This window comes from Spermophilus citellus, assembly GCF_964194105.1.
Source record: "Spermophilus citellus genome assembly, chromosome: X".
NCBI lineage: Eukaryota > Metazoa > Chordata > Mammalia > Rodentia > Sciuridae > Spermophilus > Spermophilus citellus.
The window spans coordinates 117489044-117503697 of record NC_138190.1 but is presented as its reverse complement, the minus strand read 5'-3'; the positions used below and the strand labels follow the sequence as shown (position 1 = coordinate 117503697).

General features: G+C 43.2%; 1 protein-coding gene across 2 annotated transcripts in view; it reads left to right on the top strand.

Annotated features, from left to right (window-relative positions):
* The first annotated feature begins 1403 nt into the window (after positions 1-1403).
* TMEM255A (transmembrane protein 255A) overlaps positions 1404-14654 on the top strand; it is a 58530-nt gene continuing 45279 nt past the window's right edge. For both annotated transcript variants that reach the window (XM_081278327.1, XM_081278326.1), the window contains exons 1-2: positions 1404-1592; positions 8116-8258. In XM_081278327.1, coding sequence (XP_081134453.1) covers positions 1535-1592; positions 8116-8258 — 201 coding nt within the window. In that variant the 5' untranslated portion in view covers positions 1404-1534. The remainder of the gene's footprint in view (positions 1593-8115; positions 8259-14654) is intronic.

Here is a 14654-nt window from a genome sequence, read left to right as displayed (position 1 = left end):
ATCTGGGATTTCTCTCTGCATTTGTGGAGATTATGGAGACTCTGATTCAAACACATAGCATTCTTGAGACACACACCCCCTACAATAGTGGGCATCTTGTCTCTATGTAGGACATATATCACAGATTTCTAAACCAAATCTATAGTGTAGGGCTGCTAATAATACCTGACACAGCATTCAACCTGGCCCCTGGGGGGCCTGAGTACTTCACAAAGGTCTCCCTTTTTAACCTTCAGGAACTTTTCGAAAACCTTTGGAAAGTAAAAATGAGTAAGGGCCTTTGGTTCTATTTCCTGGATAAGGAAACAAAGCCTCACAGTAGATTACTAAAGGCAGATTTGGAAAGAACCAAGTACTATCTTACATCCCATTGGTTTTCAGGAGAATTTTGTACTTAATCTGGTTTGGATTTCTGGGGGGAGAAATGAGGGTATGGAGGCACTTGAGGTAGCAAGAAGAGCATTGATCCAAGAGTCCAACAGATTTAGGTTCGAATTCCACTTATCCGCCTAAGAGCTGAGTAACCACAGGAAAATTTCACTTGAGACTCAGTCTCCTCATTTATAAAATGGGGTTAGTGATAATTTTTCTTCCTCCCTTACATGTCTGCTATGATGAAAAAATGAGATCTTTGAAATAAAAGCACTTGAATAAAAATTTAAATTGGGGTGCTGATGCAAAGTCATACTTGCTTTGGCTTAATCTCCTTGTAGCTTTTAGGGGGCTGTTGGTTCTAGAATTCTCAGATCTGGTGAATGAGGCTGTGTTCTTTCTCTCTCTCTCTCTCTCTCTCTCTCTCTCTCCATAATTTTATACACTCTGGTCACATCCCTTCCCAGCCTTCATCGTTCTAAAGAGTCTGCATTTGTTTAATCTATCTTCATATGGCAGCCTCCCCTCACCATCCTCTTGATTATAGAGTGGCCCTTCTCTGGATCATCTCCAGCTCCATTATGTCATTCTGGAAGCACTAAGACCAGACCTGCACAAATTGTGCGTGCGTGTGTGTGTGTGTGTGTGTGTGTGCGCGCGCGCGTGTTCTCTCCCCTAAACCTCTGACTCTGTCCCCCTCCCCAATTATAAGTCCTAGAACAGGATGATTACCCAAGACCCTCTCTCCAAACTACAGAGAAGGTGGGTTGGCCTCAGGCTGAAGCCTCCCTCCCTTTCTCTGCGCAGCCCTGGCCCCAAGGGGCTAAAACGGCTCCCTGTCTGGCTTGGGAGGCTGGGAAGTGGATAACTAGGATGGGGAGGCCGAGGGGGAGGGGGGGGTCTTGCGCAAGCGCACGCCGCTGCACGGACCGCCAATGCTGCTGCCTCCCAGAGCAGAGGGAGGCAGAAGAGGAGGGAGGGAGAAGAGGGGAAGGGAGGGGGGAGGCGGCACTTGGGCTGCAGCTCTCAACCAGAGGCAGTTTCTCTCAGCTCTCCGAGGGACCAGCAGAGGCAGCCGCGGAGTAGGATGCTCTGCGGGGCGCCCTGAGCCGGGGGCGCTTGAAGCAGCTTCGGGCACTGGGGCAACCGGGCAGCTTTCACCATGCATCAGTCCCTGACTCAGCAGCGGTCCAGCGACATGTCCCTGCCCGATTCCATGGGTAAGTCTAGCCTCCCTATCTCCGGGCGGCGGCAGTAAGGGGTGAGTGCGCTGCCCTCTGGACTCCTAGCGCCCTAGTCGCCCTGAGAGCCAGAAAGCGGGAAGCGGGACTAGGGAGGGTCCACAAGCCCCTCAGGGTGGCGGACCAGAACCCCAGGGAAGCGGCCCGGTTGTGGCGGGGGGCGACGCGCGGAGATTGGAGCACCAAGCTTGCGGCGGAGTATCCCTGTCCAGGAGTGCGGGTGTGTGCGTGTTTGTGTGCGTGTGTCTACAGACTTGCAGCCAGTGGTAAATCCCAGCTGTCTGGGGATCAAAACACTTCCCTTCAACCTGCGCCTTCGCTTTCCATTCGACGCTCCCTCTTTGCAAAGTCCTCGTCACTTCTAAGAGCTCACGACTAAGGATAATTAGAAGAAGCAGGATCCTCGCCCCCTCCCAACTCTCTTGAAGCTGCCTTAAAATTCAGAGCTGCAGAGATGATGGAGGGGTGCTGATTTGCACCTCTCTAATGGGGGTTTGCGCAACCCTGGGGGATGGGCGGGGGGAGGAGGAGGGGGGACTGGCGGGAGGGGAATTCCTAAGGAATCACTCAAGACAGCCCAGCCCTGCCGTCTGCAGCGCAGGATCAACATTCCTTGAATTTGATTCCTATTCTGTTCCAAATGCACGGAATGTGCGTGAGTGTGAAAAACACGGGGGGGGGGGTGGACAAGTGAGAGTGCGAGAAAGAAAACCAAGCGCGAGCCCGCGCATCTTCTGAAGTCGCGCTTTTCCTCTCACGGTGGTTGGAGGGGGAGGGGCCCCTTTCAACACCTTTTCTCCTGGAAACTGGGGAACCGCTACCTTTGGGCACCAACTTGGCTGTCCTCAAAGCTGTTATTTGGTAGTTACAAACAAACAACAACAACAACAAAAACAAACCCAGCCCCCTCAACTGTTAGACACCTTCCCGAGCCCTATGATTTCACTGGGAAGAGAAATTAATTTGGAGCCCAGGAGAGCAGGAGGGGATTGTCAAACCCTGATCCCACCTAATCTTAAAATTCGCCGCGGATACACTTCAACCAAATCGAATTCGCTCTTTCCAACTTACTTTATACCCTGCAAAATCCCTCCGACCCGGATTCCTGACATTCACTCTGCTCAGGTTTTCTACGATGAATTTGCTGGAACATCTCAAGGGGAGGGGGCGGAGAGAAGATTGAATCTCTTATGCGAGCTCCCTACTGCCTGCAAACGACACCATCTCAACAAAATTCGTTCACAGAAGGGTCCCCAGAAACTGTTATCTACGGGATGGGAGAAAGATCCATATTTTCAATGGTTTTGCATATTCAGCATAAGAATTTGCTCTTTTCATTTTTTAGGACGTAGTTGTTTTGCGACGGGGCACAAACGAGACCAGAGTCGAATCTAGAGCCCAGCAGTACCAGACTCCCCCGCCCCCGCCTTAACCCCAGGGTTCTCTTGCAGTTTCTCCAACATGCACGCACACACACACGCACACGCACACGCACGCACACAGAATGTACTCCTTACCTTGGCCAGCTGTGGCGCCAGCACAGCCCTGGTTCCCCGACGCCAAGCTGTTGCTCCAGGGAGGGTTGGGTGGAGGAGGGCAAGGGTTCCTCAGCGACCATTCCCGCAGCGGGCAACCACCTGCAAATCAAGCCTCATCGCCCTGGCGCATCTGACTCAGTGGGCATATTGGAAGATCAAGGCATAAAGGCTTGCTACTTAACACACTGCACTGTGGGTTGGGGGAAGAAGACTAAGAAAGTTCTTTCTTGGACTCCCAAGGGCCCCCAGCCCGTGTTGTGTTTCTCAGAAGGTCTGCACAACAAGAAGCTTAAGTGGGCTTTGCCCATTCTCAACACTGTGGGAAAAGAATAGATTTCATACGGACGCGGAACCGGTGCCACGCATTCCGCTTTCTAAAGTCTGCAGACATACGGCATGAGCAAATTCCTAAGCTGAGTGGTAACCCTGGGTTTCCAACAGTTTTGAACATGAGAGTCTCCCCGGAGTCCCCTGGCACTGGTCCTGCACAGTCCAGGCCTGAATCAGCATCTAGGCTACTTAGGAGCTACTCCCACTTAGCTCTGGCAATGCCACACTTCCCTTGCAGGAGGGGAGCGGGAGTGAGTGGGTGGGTTAGTGTTTCAGCCTCTATGGGCAGCATTTCTGAGGGGAGTCCCTTTACAGTCAAGACACAACCGCAGCCAAAACAATAAAAATTTAAACACACAGACACACACTGCATCAAGGTGCCTGCACTCTATGTTTGCTGGCTGCCTGGGGATGAGCAAGACTCAGAGTGGAGCATGCGCTTGAAAATTATAAAGCCGGTAATTTGACTCCTGCGCCCCTCCATCGCCTTCTAGAACCCCCCTTCTCCATTTTGGCAACACTGCCCCCAGGCGCTAAGGCATCTCTATTACAGCAGGGCATTCCTTCCTTCCCAAATAACACATTTATAATTCACGGGGAGGCCTTGGCTGTTTCCTTTTAAAGAATTGACTAAGAGGGTAGAGGTGGTGGATTTCAGCACCTTTAAAGATATGTTTGGGAGGCTGGCAGAGCTTTGAAGCTCTTGTGTGGGCAGCCACCTGCTTGCACCGACTCTCAAAGCGGGGGACTTCCTGGGATCCATCCATGACCTGTGTGGCAAAGCAGATTCAGGTAAGCAAATCCTAATGGGTTCGTTTCAAAAGATCAACCCTGAGAATTAGCCAATCGTCAATAGCACAGCATACAGGACAGGATACTGAGCCTCCATCTTTTCTGCACTCCAATAAAGATTACACACCTTATCTACTTTCTTGGGGGCGGGTAATCAAGAACATATACAAGGTAAAACACAAGTGGACAGAGACAACATCCTGTGCTTTAAGCAGCCCACACCTTGTCTCATGTCAGAAACATAGTCCTGGAACTGGTGGGTTGTGGACCAGACCCACAGTTACAATTGTAATTGTAGCAGTTCCAGTTAAAATACTTACTGAGTATGGTCTCTAGGAATTTAGGGACAGGAAATAATGAGTGAATAGAGCGGAAAGAACTTGATCAAGAAAAACTTGGAGGAGGTGAATTTTGAACAGGTTTCAAATGAAGGGAGGGACTCAGATTCAAAGACCGCAATGCAGGTGGGGGCTCTGATCAGGAGGAAAACCCAGAGGAGGGAGAAGCTGGCTGTATTTGGAAGAGTGGAGATAGCAAATAATTGGGTGCCTCTAGAGCTGAGCATCCTGGTCCTTGGGATTCTGGGATGGAGGTGGGGCACTGCAGAGAGGGAGGGCTGCAGTAGTTCTGCAGGGAGGCTGCTGGGTGGGGGGAGGCAATGCCAGTGAGGAGATTTCAGACTCTGGCTGCTGTTGGTTTTAGCAGTTGTTGTTTAAGCATAAATATACTGGGTACCAAAGGGATGGATTAGTGGGAGATACTGGTATTGTGACACAGATGTCCAGAAGGCCTTCAGTTCTGGGGAGCCCTCAGTTGTACCCTATTTTTAAAAAATCAGTTCTATGAACCTAACCAATATTTATTTACACAATTCTTCCCAAGCCTTTTTAATTAGAAGGGAGATAATTTTGAGATGTTGCCCCTTGTTTATTCAACAAGTACCGACTGCTCACTAGATACTAAACACTGTGATAGGCACTGTTTTCAAGTACCTGCTGCTGTTTTTAATTAGCTCATAGTGTCTTAGTTTATGATGTGCTGGTTTACTAAGCAAAACAGGAACAAAACAATGCTATGTTCACAGAAAAAATTGAAGGCAAACCCCAAATTGTACCTTAATTAGAATAAGATTCTTTTCCTTCTAAAATTAAACAATCACCAGGAAAATGTTTTAAGCAAACATAATAAGCCACCTTTTAGGATCCCTGGCCACATCTTCATAGAACATACTATCCATATGTCTTGCTCTAAGTAGATGTCGATTGTATTAAGTCAAATTGACACTGAAGTTTAATTGAGGGGTGATTCTTCATTTTGAAAAGATTCACCCAGGAGCTTCACCAAATAGTAACTCCCCCAGTGCAACTAGAAAAAATTTAATTTTACACAACTGTGGTCCTTATAGTGTAAAATAAGGGTTGATGGGGGAGTGGGGAGGGGTCAAGAACAGGTAATTCAACATAACAAGGGGAGCATTTTCTTAGCAATTTTATCCAAAGCAAATCCTATCTGGAGGTAAGAACCCTGTGGGGTTGTAGGATGTTTGGGTTTCTCAACTGACTGAATTTTCAATTCTAAAGCAGAGGGGGGAAATAGATTTTCGAATGAAACCATGTGGTTTGCTGAGTCACTTTTCTGACCTGGCTCCTGTGCTTTTAAGAGTTAGAGTGATATTTGCAAAGAAGACCCAGGAGCTGTGAAAATTAAAGGTCAGTTGGTGGAGAAGGAACAGGCTGGTGAAACAAACAAATTAGCAAGACCATGCATACACAGATACTCCTCCAGTTTATCTGTAAGGTTACATGTTTTCCGTGTAAGATATCTTGTATCTATCCAGATGTTCCCTTACTCTCTTTTGCCAATTTGAGGCAGGGGAGGGCTAGAGATCCTGTGGGGGAGACAAAGGAGAAAGGAAGGCTTACAAGAATGGGAGGTGGGGTTGCTAAGTTTACATTACAGTCCTTCCCTAGAACCAACTTACAGACTCACTAAGTATCTATCATCAAATAGACTTAGTGGCCTTGCTTTAGAGAGGAAGGATAACTAATCTTCAGATAAACAGAAGAAATAAATCCTATTCATCCCACCCACCCGCCCCTCTTCTATTCTCTTCCCAGCACCAGGCTGTCTGAATGGCTTACTTTGCTCATCATGCTTACTGCTCATCAGTTTGCCATTTGCATCCCTAATAGCCATCTCACACAAAAGCCCTTGATGTTACAGGTGTCTCTGGGCCTTTATGTTTTTCCTGGATTCAGGTCTCACTGGAGAGGAACCACATTTCCCAACTGTAACCTCTCTTCCCAGGGTGTGATTGGCACATTACTATATGGGTGCTTATAAAGGCTCAAATCACTTCTAAATTTTGATGTAAAATGGTCAAAGCACAGTACCATATCAAAAATGACCCTGATGAGTCACATCCCTCAATTTTGAGGCTGACATCAGGGGAGACTGCCAGCCCCTCCCACCTCCGGTGGCTTGCACAGGGAAGACAGGATAGATGGTGGGGCTAACCCAGGGTGGCACTACTGAGGCTTTTCTTCCATACTGGGGGTGGCAGTGGGAGGATGTGTGCAGGAGGCTGCAAGGCCCAACACGGCACCCTCCCCCGCTTTTACCACCAAGGCCCTCCTGATTTTTCTTTCCCCTTCCCCCTTTTCTCTCTCCTCCCTCCTTATGGTGCAGTCTAGGCGGCATCTCTCTATCACTGCTTCTTGAGGCTGCAGTGAGGCTTCCCAGAATGACCGGGTCTTAGGAGCTGTCCCAAGGGATTTCTTTCAGGCTTCAAATGACAGTTAAGCTACCTGGGGCAGGCAACCCCATCATAAGACTCACCACTGCTTCATTCTCCCTACCTTCCATGCTTCCATTAGATAACCAGACTCTCATAGCATTTAGCATTCCCATTTGATTATTACAGCCACCCCAACTCCTATATAGTAACTTCCCCCTGGCAATTCCTGTTGAGGACATCCTTCCCATGCCAGAGAAATGCCTGCAAAGTGTGAAGCAATGCTTGGTTCCTTTAAAAAATTAAATTGAAAATTGAGCCTAGATACCATTTTTCTATCTGACTTAATAAGCCTGTTCTTGAAAAAAAAATATTGGTTTGTGCTATCAGGTCTGATAAGCCCTGACTAAGAATGGGTTTCTCATCATTTATATTTATGTCATCCTCACATAAGCCTAAATGTGTATAAGTTATAATCCTTCCCATCTACCTCCCCCGATAGATATCTTTGTGGACTAATAGCCTCCAAACACTTACTTTATTACACACATTTGTTATGTGACAAATCTTGCCAACACACCATTTGAAAGTTTATACATGAGGTGGCAAATGTCAGAAATAAATGAAAAAGAATCCCAGTACCTGGCTTGGTTCTGATATTTACACTGAAAATGAAATTTCATATCTCTAGCTTATGAAAAAAAAAACCTCCTTAGTTTCATATTGGCTTTAAAATATTTTCATTTAATATCTCCACACAAACACTTCTCATTCATCATATGCCTTATAATTTGGCCTAAAAAAACACTCTGCTAAGTGGGTATGACACATCTTTTATAGAATGCCAAAAGTACAAAATTTGTTTTGTTTTTATGTAACTGGTGAATTTTCTTCTGTTGTTTATTTTCAAACTGGAAATGTATTTTTTTATTATAAACTGGCACCCAATGACCACAAAAATTAAAGCTCCATCTCTTCCCCATAATCCCACTCCCCAGAGATAACCCCAGTTACTAGTAGGAGTAGGAAAAAAATCTAGTAAATTTTTTCTTTAAGTCACTCCTTTTCCTGGTTGAAATGAGCAATTTCAGTTTCTCTGTGTTTTCAGGAGCCTTCAATCGGAGGAAACGAAACTCCATCTATGTCACCGTGACTTTGCTTATAGTGTCCGTGTTAATTCTCACGGTGGGCCTTGCTGCAACCACCAGGACCCAGAATGTGACCGTTGGAGGTTATTACCCAGGAGTCATTGTAAGTATAGAAAGCATAGGTAGATCTCCATAGCTTGCTGGCTACAGAGATTCCTACTCTACTTTGATGGTTTTCAATTCTGTTTGAGTTTCTAGTGTTTGTTCAGATTTTCTCTTTATATCCTTCTGTATACAGAGAGGCAACTCTAACCCTGTTAAAAGCTGTAGACTAAAACTCGGAAGAATCCCAGTGCCATCCCTAACTATGAGTGTGATCCTGAGCAGATCACCTTACTTTTTAAGACCTCTGTTTTCTAGTTTAGGAAATGTTCCTAATTAGCAGTGTTAACCTTTAGCTAAGATCCTTTCTCTGGACATCTGCTTTCCTATATATATTAGAGGTCATCTGACCTTACCTGAAATCTGAAGACCTTGGCAACTTGACACACTATGACCAACAGCACTATTCTTCAAAATGACCCTGAACTCCTATCAGGAAAAAGATGCAGGAGTTGTATGTGTGTTTATTCACTTATAAGGTATGTACATGTTCATTAAAGTTATACAAACATGGAAATTCAAAACTTAGATGAAAATGAAATAAATTATTTTTAATATCTTCATATAATCATTAACTAAAATGTCACAGGATAAATATGTGCTTAGTGTGAAGTTTGTCAATAAAGATAGTGGCTATAAATCCTTATTTCAAATAACCCTGCTAGATAATTGTAGATGTTTTTGACTGACTTCTTATCAGGTATGATTAACCCTAATCTTATTAGGTCACTGATTTTTATTGACCTCACAATGTGGCTGACAAAGAACTCTCCCTGGGAGTTAGAAGTATCAACTCTGCCATTTTCTTGTTGCTCATTTGTGCTTATATTATTAGGATCATCTTCAATTTGTGATTTCTCAACAGTCTTTCCAAACTTCTTGTCCATCTTGTTGGAACTACTTTAACTAAAACTAGATAATATTAATCTGGGATACATAAATCACCCCACCATCAACCTTTGCTGCTTGGAACTTGCCCTCTTCAAGAAGGATGGCTCACCTGATCATCTGACATTCACACGGATGGACGGTGCCAGGACAGTCCATTTATTGACTATTAGTAACACTTAATTTCTTTCTTCTTATTTTAGACAAATAATAAATAGGAAACAGGAGTTATAATGCTTACTTTCCATATTCCAGTGGATTGTTTTACCCACCTTCAAAGGACATCCAATCCACTTTGAAGAAAGTCAAATTCATTGCACTTAAAAATTTTCATTTGCCAGCCTGGGCAATGTAGGAAGACCCAGTCTCAAATATAAAAACAAAAAATCTTCATTCAGCTCTGTGGAGACTGCTGTTGAATCCAAAAACCTAACTCTGGAGGTTGGATCATATTTTAAATATCAAATAGCTCCCTGATTGTAATTGCTAGAGAACAAGAAAGAAATTTAGGATAGCTTATTTTTATTTTAGGAAGACAAAGAGGTCAGATATATTTTGTTGTTGTTGTTGTTAGTTGTCCTCATGCACACGTGTGGGCACACACGCGTATCTCTTTGCACCCCACTTCGCCCCCTGTGGAGAGAGAAGCAAAGGGTGGAGAAAGGATTAAAGATGATGCCTTTGACAAGCCAGTGCTGTGACTGACCAAGCCTGGAGCCTGTTGCCTAGGTCACCGATTCCATTCCACAGTTAGCCTCTTCAATAGTCCTTGTGAGGCTGGGGCCTGATGTGGGGCCTGATGTGAGCTGCATCTCCCTCCAGCTAAAGGCTGCCAGGGGAAGTTCCTTTGAAGCTTTTGGGCAGGCAGGGCTACCCCCCAGCCCCAGCAGAGGGCAGGTGTTCTGTACCCTCTGTTAAACACATGATGTGAGAACTCACCCAGTCTACTTCCTGTGGTGAAGCAAGAAAAGCAGTCGTCAGCAGAATTGGGTTTTATTTTTAAACACAAGCAAAGTGAGGGGGAGGAAAGGAGGGGTAAGAGAGCATTTTGGTGGCTTGGAAAAGCAATTTATAGGGTCTGTGTGACTTTGTGTGTTTCAGGTAGCTGCATTAGTAAAATATTTCTGACTGATGAGCAAATGCTCAAGCCAAGATTCACAGTCACGGTGGGTGAGGGGAAGGTATTTTCCTTGTCATTTAAGAGTACAAACTACTATTCATGAACAGTGGCTATAAACCTTCCCTGTAGAATATCTGACTGTGGGTGGCTAGGTTGGAATATATTAACAAAGGAAGGAGGGAACGTGATTGTTGTTATTCAAGTACCTGGATGTTCAGCTAGCATTGCAAGTTGAAGCAGTGGGGGCGAGTGTCTGTGTAGGTGTGGGTTTCACTAAAAGTTAACATGGAAGTGTTAATACAAAAGCCATCCCACTGGACAGTGTGTCCCCAAGGTTTAACCTTTAAAATTTTGCTCTCATAGTTCCTGTAGATTGTTCCTTTAAAATGGGTTTTAATTACAGGAAACTAAAATGAAGGGGAGAAGATAACAGCTTGAAAAATCAAAAAATCCATTTGAGTTTATAAGTCAGATCATGTTATAACAAATACAAATCAGGACTCCTACCTCTAAAACAGTAAACACCTGAGAATCCAGATTCGTCTGGGAATGAGGAGCTTTCACTAATTGAATATTTTGATTATTAGGGAGTTATTATGTAAACCCGTGGTTTTTCCCACCCAAGAAACTGGTGAAACTAAGAAAAATACAGATCTTTCCTCCCTCCCACAAGAGATTCTGATTCTGGGTGGGGCCTACAAACGTGCATTTCAGGAGCTTTTCATAAGCTAACCTTTGATTGAAAAAGTAATGCATGTTAAATCTATATTTTAATGAGCACCCCAGGGGAGTCTAATTTTGGTGGACCAGCAACCACATGGAGAAATAAAACATAATAAAATGTGCTTAGCAAGAAAACCAGAAGTATAATATGACATTTTAAGATTCTGCACTGTCAATTTGGTTACTTTTAATATAAATTACCATTGTATAGAATTTTTTGAAAATGTCAGGTAACTCTGAACCAGGCTATTTTGGAGTCTGGTTAAATGTGTTAACAATATATGAGAATTTAAAATTTCAAAACAGACAAATTAGGGAAAAATTATTAAATTAAAAGAAACTTACCATACAGCATACAGTTCATTTAAATATTGATATCTCTGGCATTTAAAATATAATTCAATTTACATAATTGTCAAGTCATGTCAGACTATTCAGGGGCATTTTCATTTTGCCAACCAGATGCCATTGTATGGTGAGGTACATTATAACAGTGTGTTAGCTTCTCTACCTGAGCTGGAAAGTAGTATCATTGTTCTAAGACACATAAACACATTTTTAAAGACACAACCTTACAGGAACAGTAAGGTTTTAAAATTGGCAAAGATAAACTGGCTAACTAAGGCTTTCACAGTTTTTTAATATTTTGAAGACATATTTCATTCCAGAAGAGTTCTGGTGAGCTTTCTACTTTGAAGGCCTAAAAATTGAAGACCCCTGATTGGGTTCTAGCAGAAAAATGGCAGGTGAGAGAGGTCTCTCCTTCCCTCTAATCCTTTTGCCTCAGATCCAAGAGAATGAAGCTTCTACATATGTTTCCCAAGCAACCCACAAGATGAAGTCGGCCCACTGAGCAGTAGGGAAAGGCTTTCATTTCGGTAACTTCTCTCCAGTTGTTGTACTATTAGGTCCCTACTTTCCTGTTTTCTTTCAGGAGAAAAAACAGGTGTTTCTGCTCCATTTCCTGGAAGGTGGGGGTCAGTTGATTGACAATCACATCAGAGTTACAGTGAAGTATTAGGAGACAGGGACAACAGGAATCATTCAAAACAGCCAGTAGTCTGAAACTTGTAGGCCAGTGTGACTTCAGCTTCACTTGTGAAGATTCTTTTGACAATACCAATTTTTTAAATTAACTTGAATACTCAGGAAATATAAGAAGCTCTGGATATTAGTTTTTGTGGTTTAGTGTGAATTAGGCAGAAACTTTTTCCATCTCTTATTGAAAATGTTTCTAAAATCTAAGTTTATTCTAAAATATAAATCCCTAATTGGAAGTATATTTTAAAATGAGACTTAAATCCTGATTTTTCTGGATAAGAGTTTTATAATGGCACAATTCATTGACTATCTTTTGCCTCCTTCACGTTCCATTTGAAGCTTTCCACAGATGCTCTCAGCCTAGTCTCCCATTACTTCTCTTTTGCCAAGATTGTCATAGTCCCATGAACAAGATTTGGATCTTTCTGCCTTGGTGCAGTTGCTCACATTTTCCCCAATGTCCTCTCTGCTATCTATCTAAATGTTCTGTCCTGTCCCAACTTACAGACATAGCGGGAACATTTCTCAGTTACTGGAGTCCACAGTGGTATCTACCATCTTTAAACTCTCTACTATGGATTCCTCCTACTTGTGATTCCTGGAAAATACTCATATGTTGCTCTGTGGCATCTGTTGGGCTATATTTTATTAGGTTTATTTATATGAGTCCATTATTTCTTATCTGAATACTTCAGCCAGGTATGATTCCAAATTTAGACTATTTTTTATTTTAGAAAAATTATACAGTGCAAGTGCCATATATTACCTAGCACTCCAGCAAGGCTTTGAGGAGTATCAAGTACCATAATCAAATGTCTTCACATTTCTATAACAACTTATGAATTTTTACATTTAGTGGGATAAAGATTATAAAATAATCTCATATTAGCTCAAGGTCAGACTTTGCTACCAAGTTAGTTACCAGAGAACCCTTTTTGTTTTAAGAGCTTTGTGGATTTCAAGATTACAGAAAGGGATTGTGTACTGGTTTACCTAACTATAGTTTGAGCTCCTTAAGCCTGAATTTCATTGGTCTGGGTATTGTACCCCTTTCCAACTCCTAACTTCTAAATCACAGATCAAACACAGTGCTTGCTACAGAGTAGATTTCCAATAATATTTACCAAATGACTAATCCTTCTGAGCCTCAACCCTCTGTGTCTGGGGCAGTGGATGGGAATAGGCATAGGTGAGGAGGTACAGTCCAAACAGAGCCCTTGAATCTGACTTTGATTTCTAATGATTTATCTTTTTTTCTTCCAAATATGGAGGGCAGCCAAAAACAAAGCAAACTAATTATTTGCTCAGGTAGTGGGGAATCAAGATGGAGGTCCAAAGGTCTGAACATTACATGATTCCATGAAGCTCTTGATGGGGGGCCACACAGCTTACCTTTCTGAGGTCTGAAGAGAGCAAGCACTTTATTAGAAGTAGCTGCCCATTTTCAGGAAACTCTGTAGATTCAGTTTTGTTGTTGTTGTTGTTGTTCTTCCCCTTCATCTTCTCCTTCTTCTTCTTTCCAGCACTGGGGATGGAACATGGGGCCTGCACATGCTAGGCAAGTACTTTACCACTGAGCTACATCCCGAGTCCTTATTAAAAAATATTTTGAGACAGGGTCTCATCTCACTAAGTTGCTGAAGGTAGTAGCCTCAGACTTGCAATCCTCCTGCCTCAGCCTTATGAGTAGCTAGGGTTACAGGTATACACAACTATGCCTGCTCAGTTCTTTATTTTCAGCTCTCCAACTTTTCCTCAAATAAGACTTCTCACTCCTTCTTTTCAGAGAACTTCTTCCCTAGGGGGCAACAAAGAGTCCCTTGTTACTTGGAGGTCACTATTCTACTAACACTGGTCACAAATCCAGCAAGATGTGGCAAAAAGAACATTGGATGTTAGTCAGGGACCAGATGACTAATCCTAGGCCTGATGTTAACTTGCTCTAAGAATAGACAAGTTCTCACTGTTCTCTAGTCCTCCATTTTCTCATCTGTCAAATGGGAATGATACCAGCTCTGCCAAACTCCATAACATTCCTGTGACCAAAATAGAGGGTAAGTCCTTTTTTAACTTAAAATGCTTTAAATGTAAGGTCTTTTTAGTGACATTGATTATTTCCTCAACCTATCATTCCAGGTAAGTGAATTCTTCCAGACATGACTCAGTAGGTTATTAATTCTGCCTACTGAACTCTGTCTATACTTTGAACCCATATAAAGTGTCTCCTTCTCTGTGAAATCTTAGAGCTACCATTTATTTAGTAGCCTAACTTATGCAAGTATGTTACATATGTTATCTTAGTTAATCCCTGTGTGGTAGATACTATTATGATTCCCATTTTATAGATGAGGAAACCAAAGCACAGGGTAGTTAAGGGACTGGCACAAGGTCACACAGTTTATAAATAGCAGAGCCAGGGATAAAATACAGAATTCTTCTCTGTTCCTATAGCTCTTTCTTTTTACCTCCCCTGTGGTCCTTAACCCATTGTTTGTCTGTTCCTTACAAGACTGTGCCCTCTTAAAAGACAGGGATCATGCCTTCTTACACATTTGATACAGAGGTACTCAGTAAATGTTAGAAGACTGAATGGTTTGGGGTGGAATAGAATGGAATGTAAAGGAG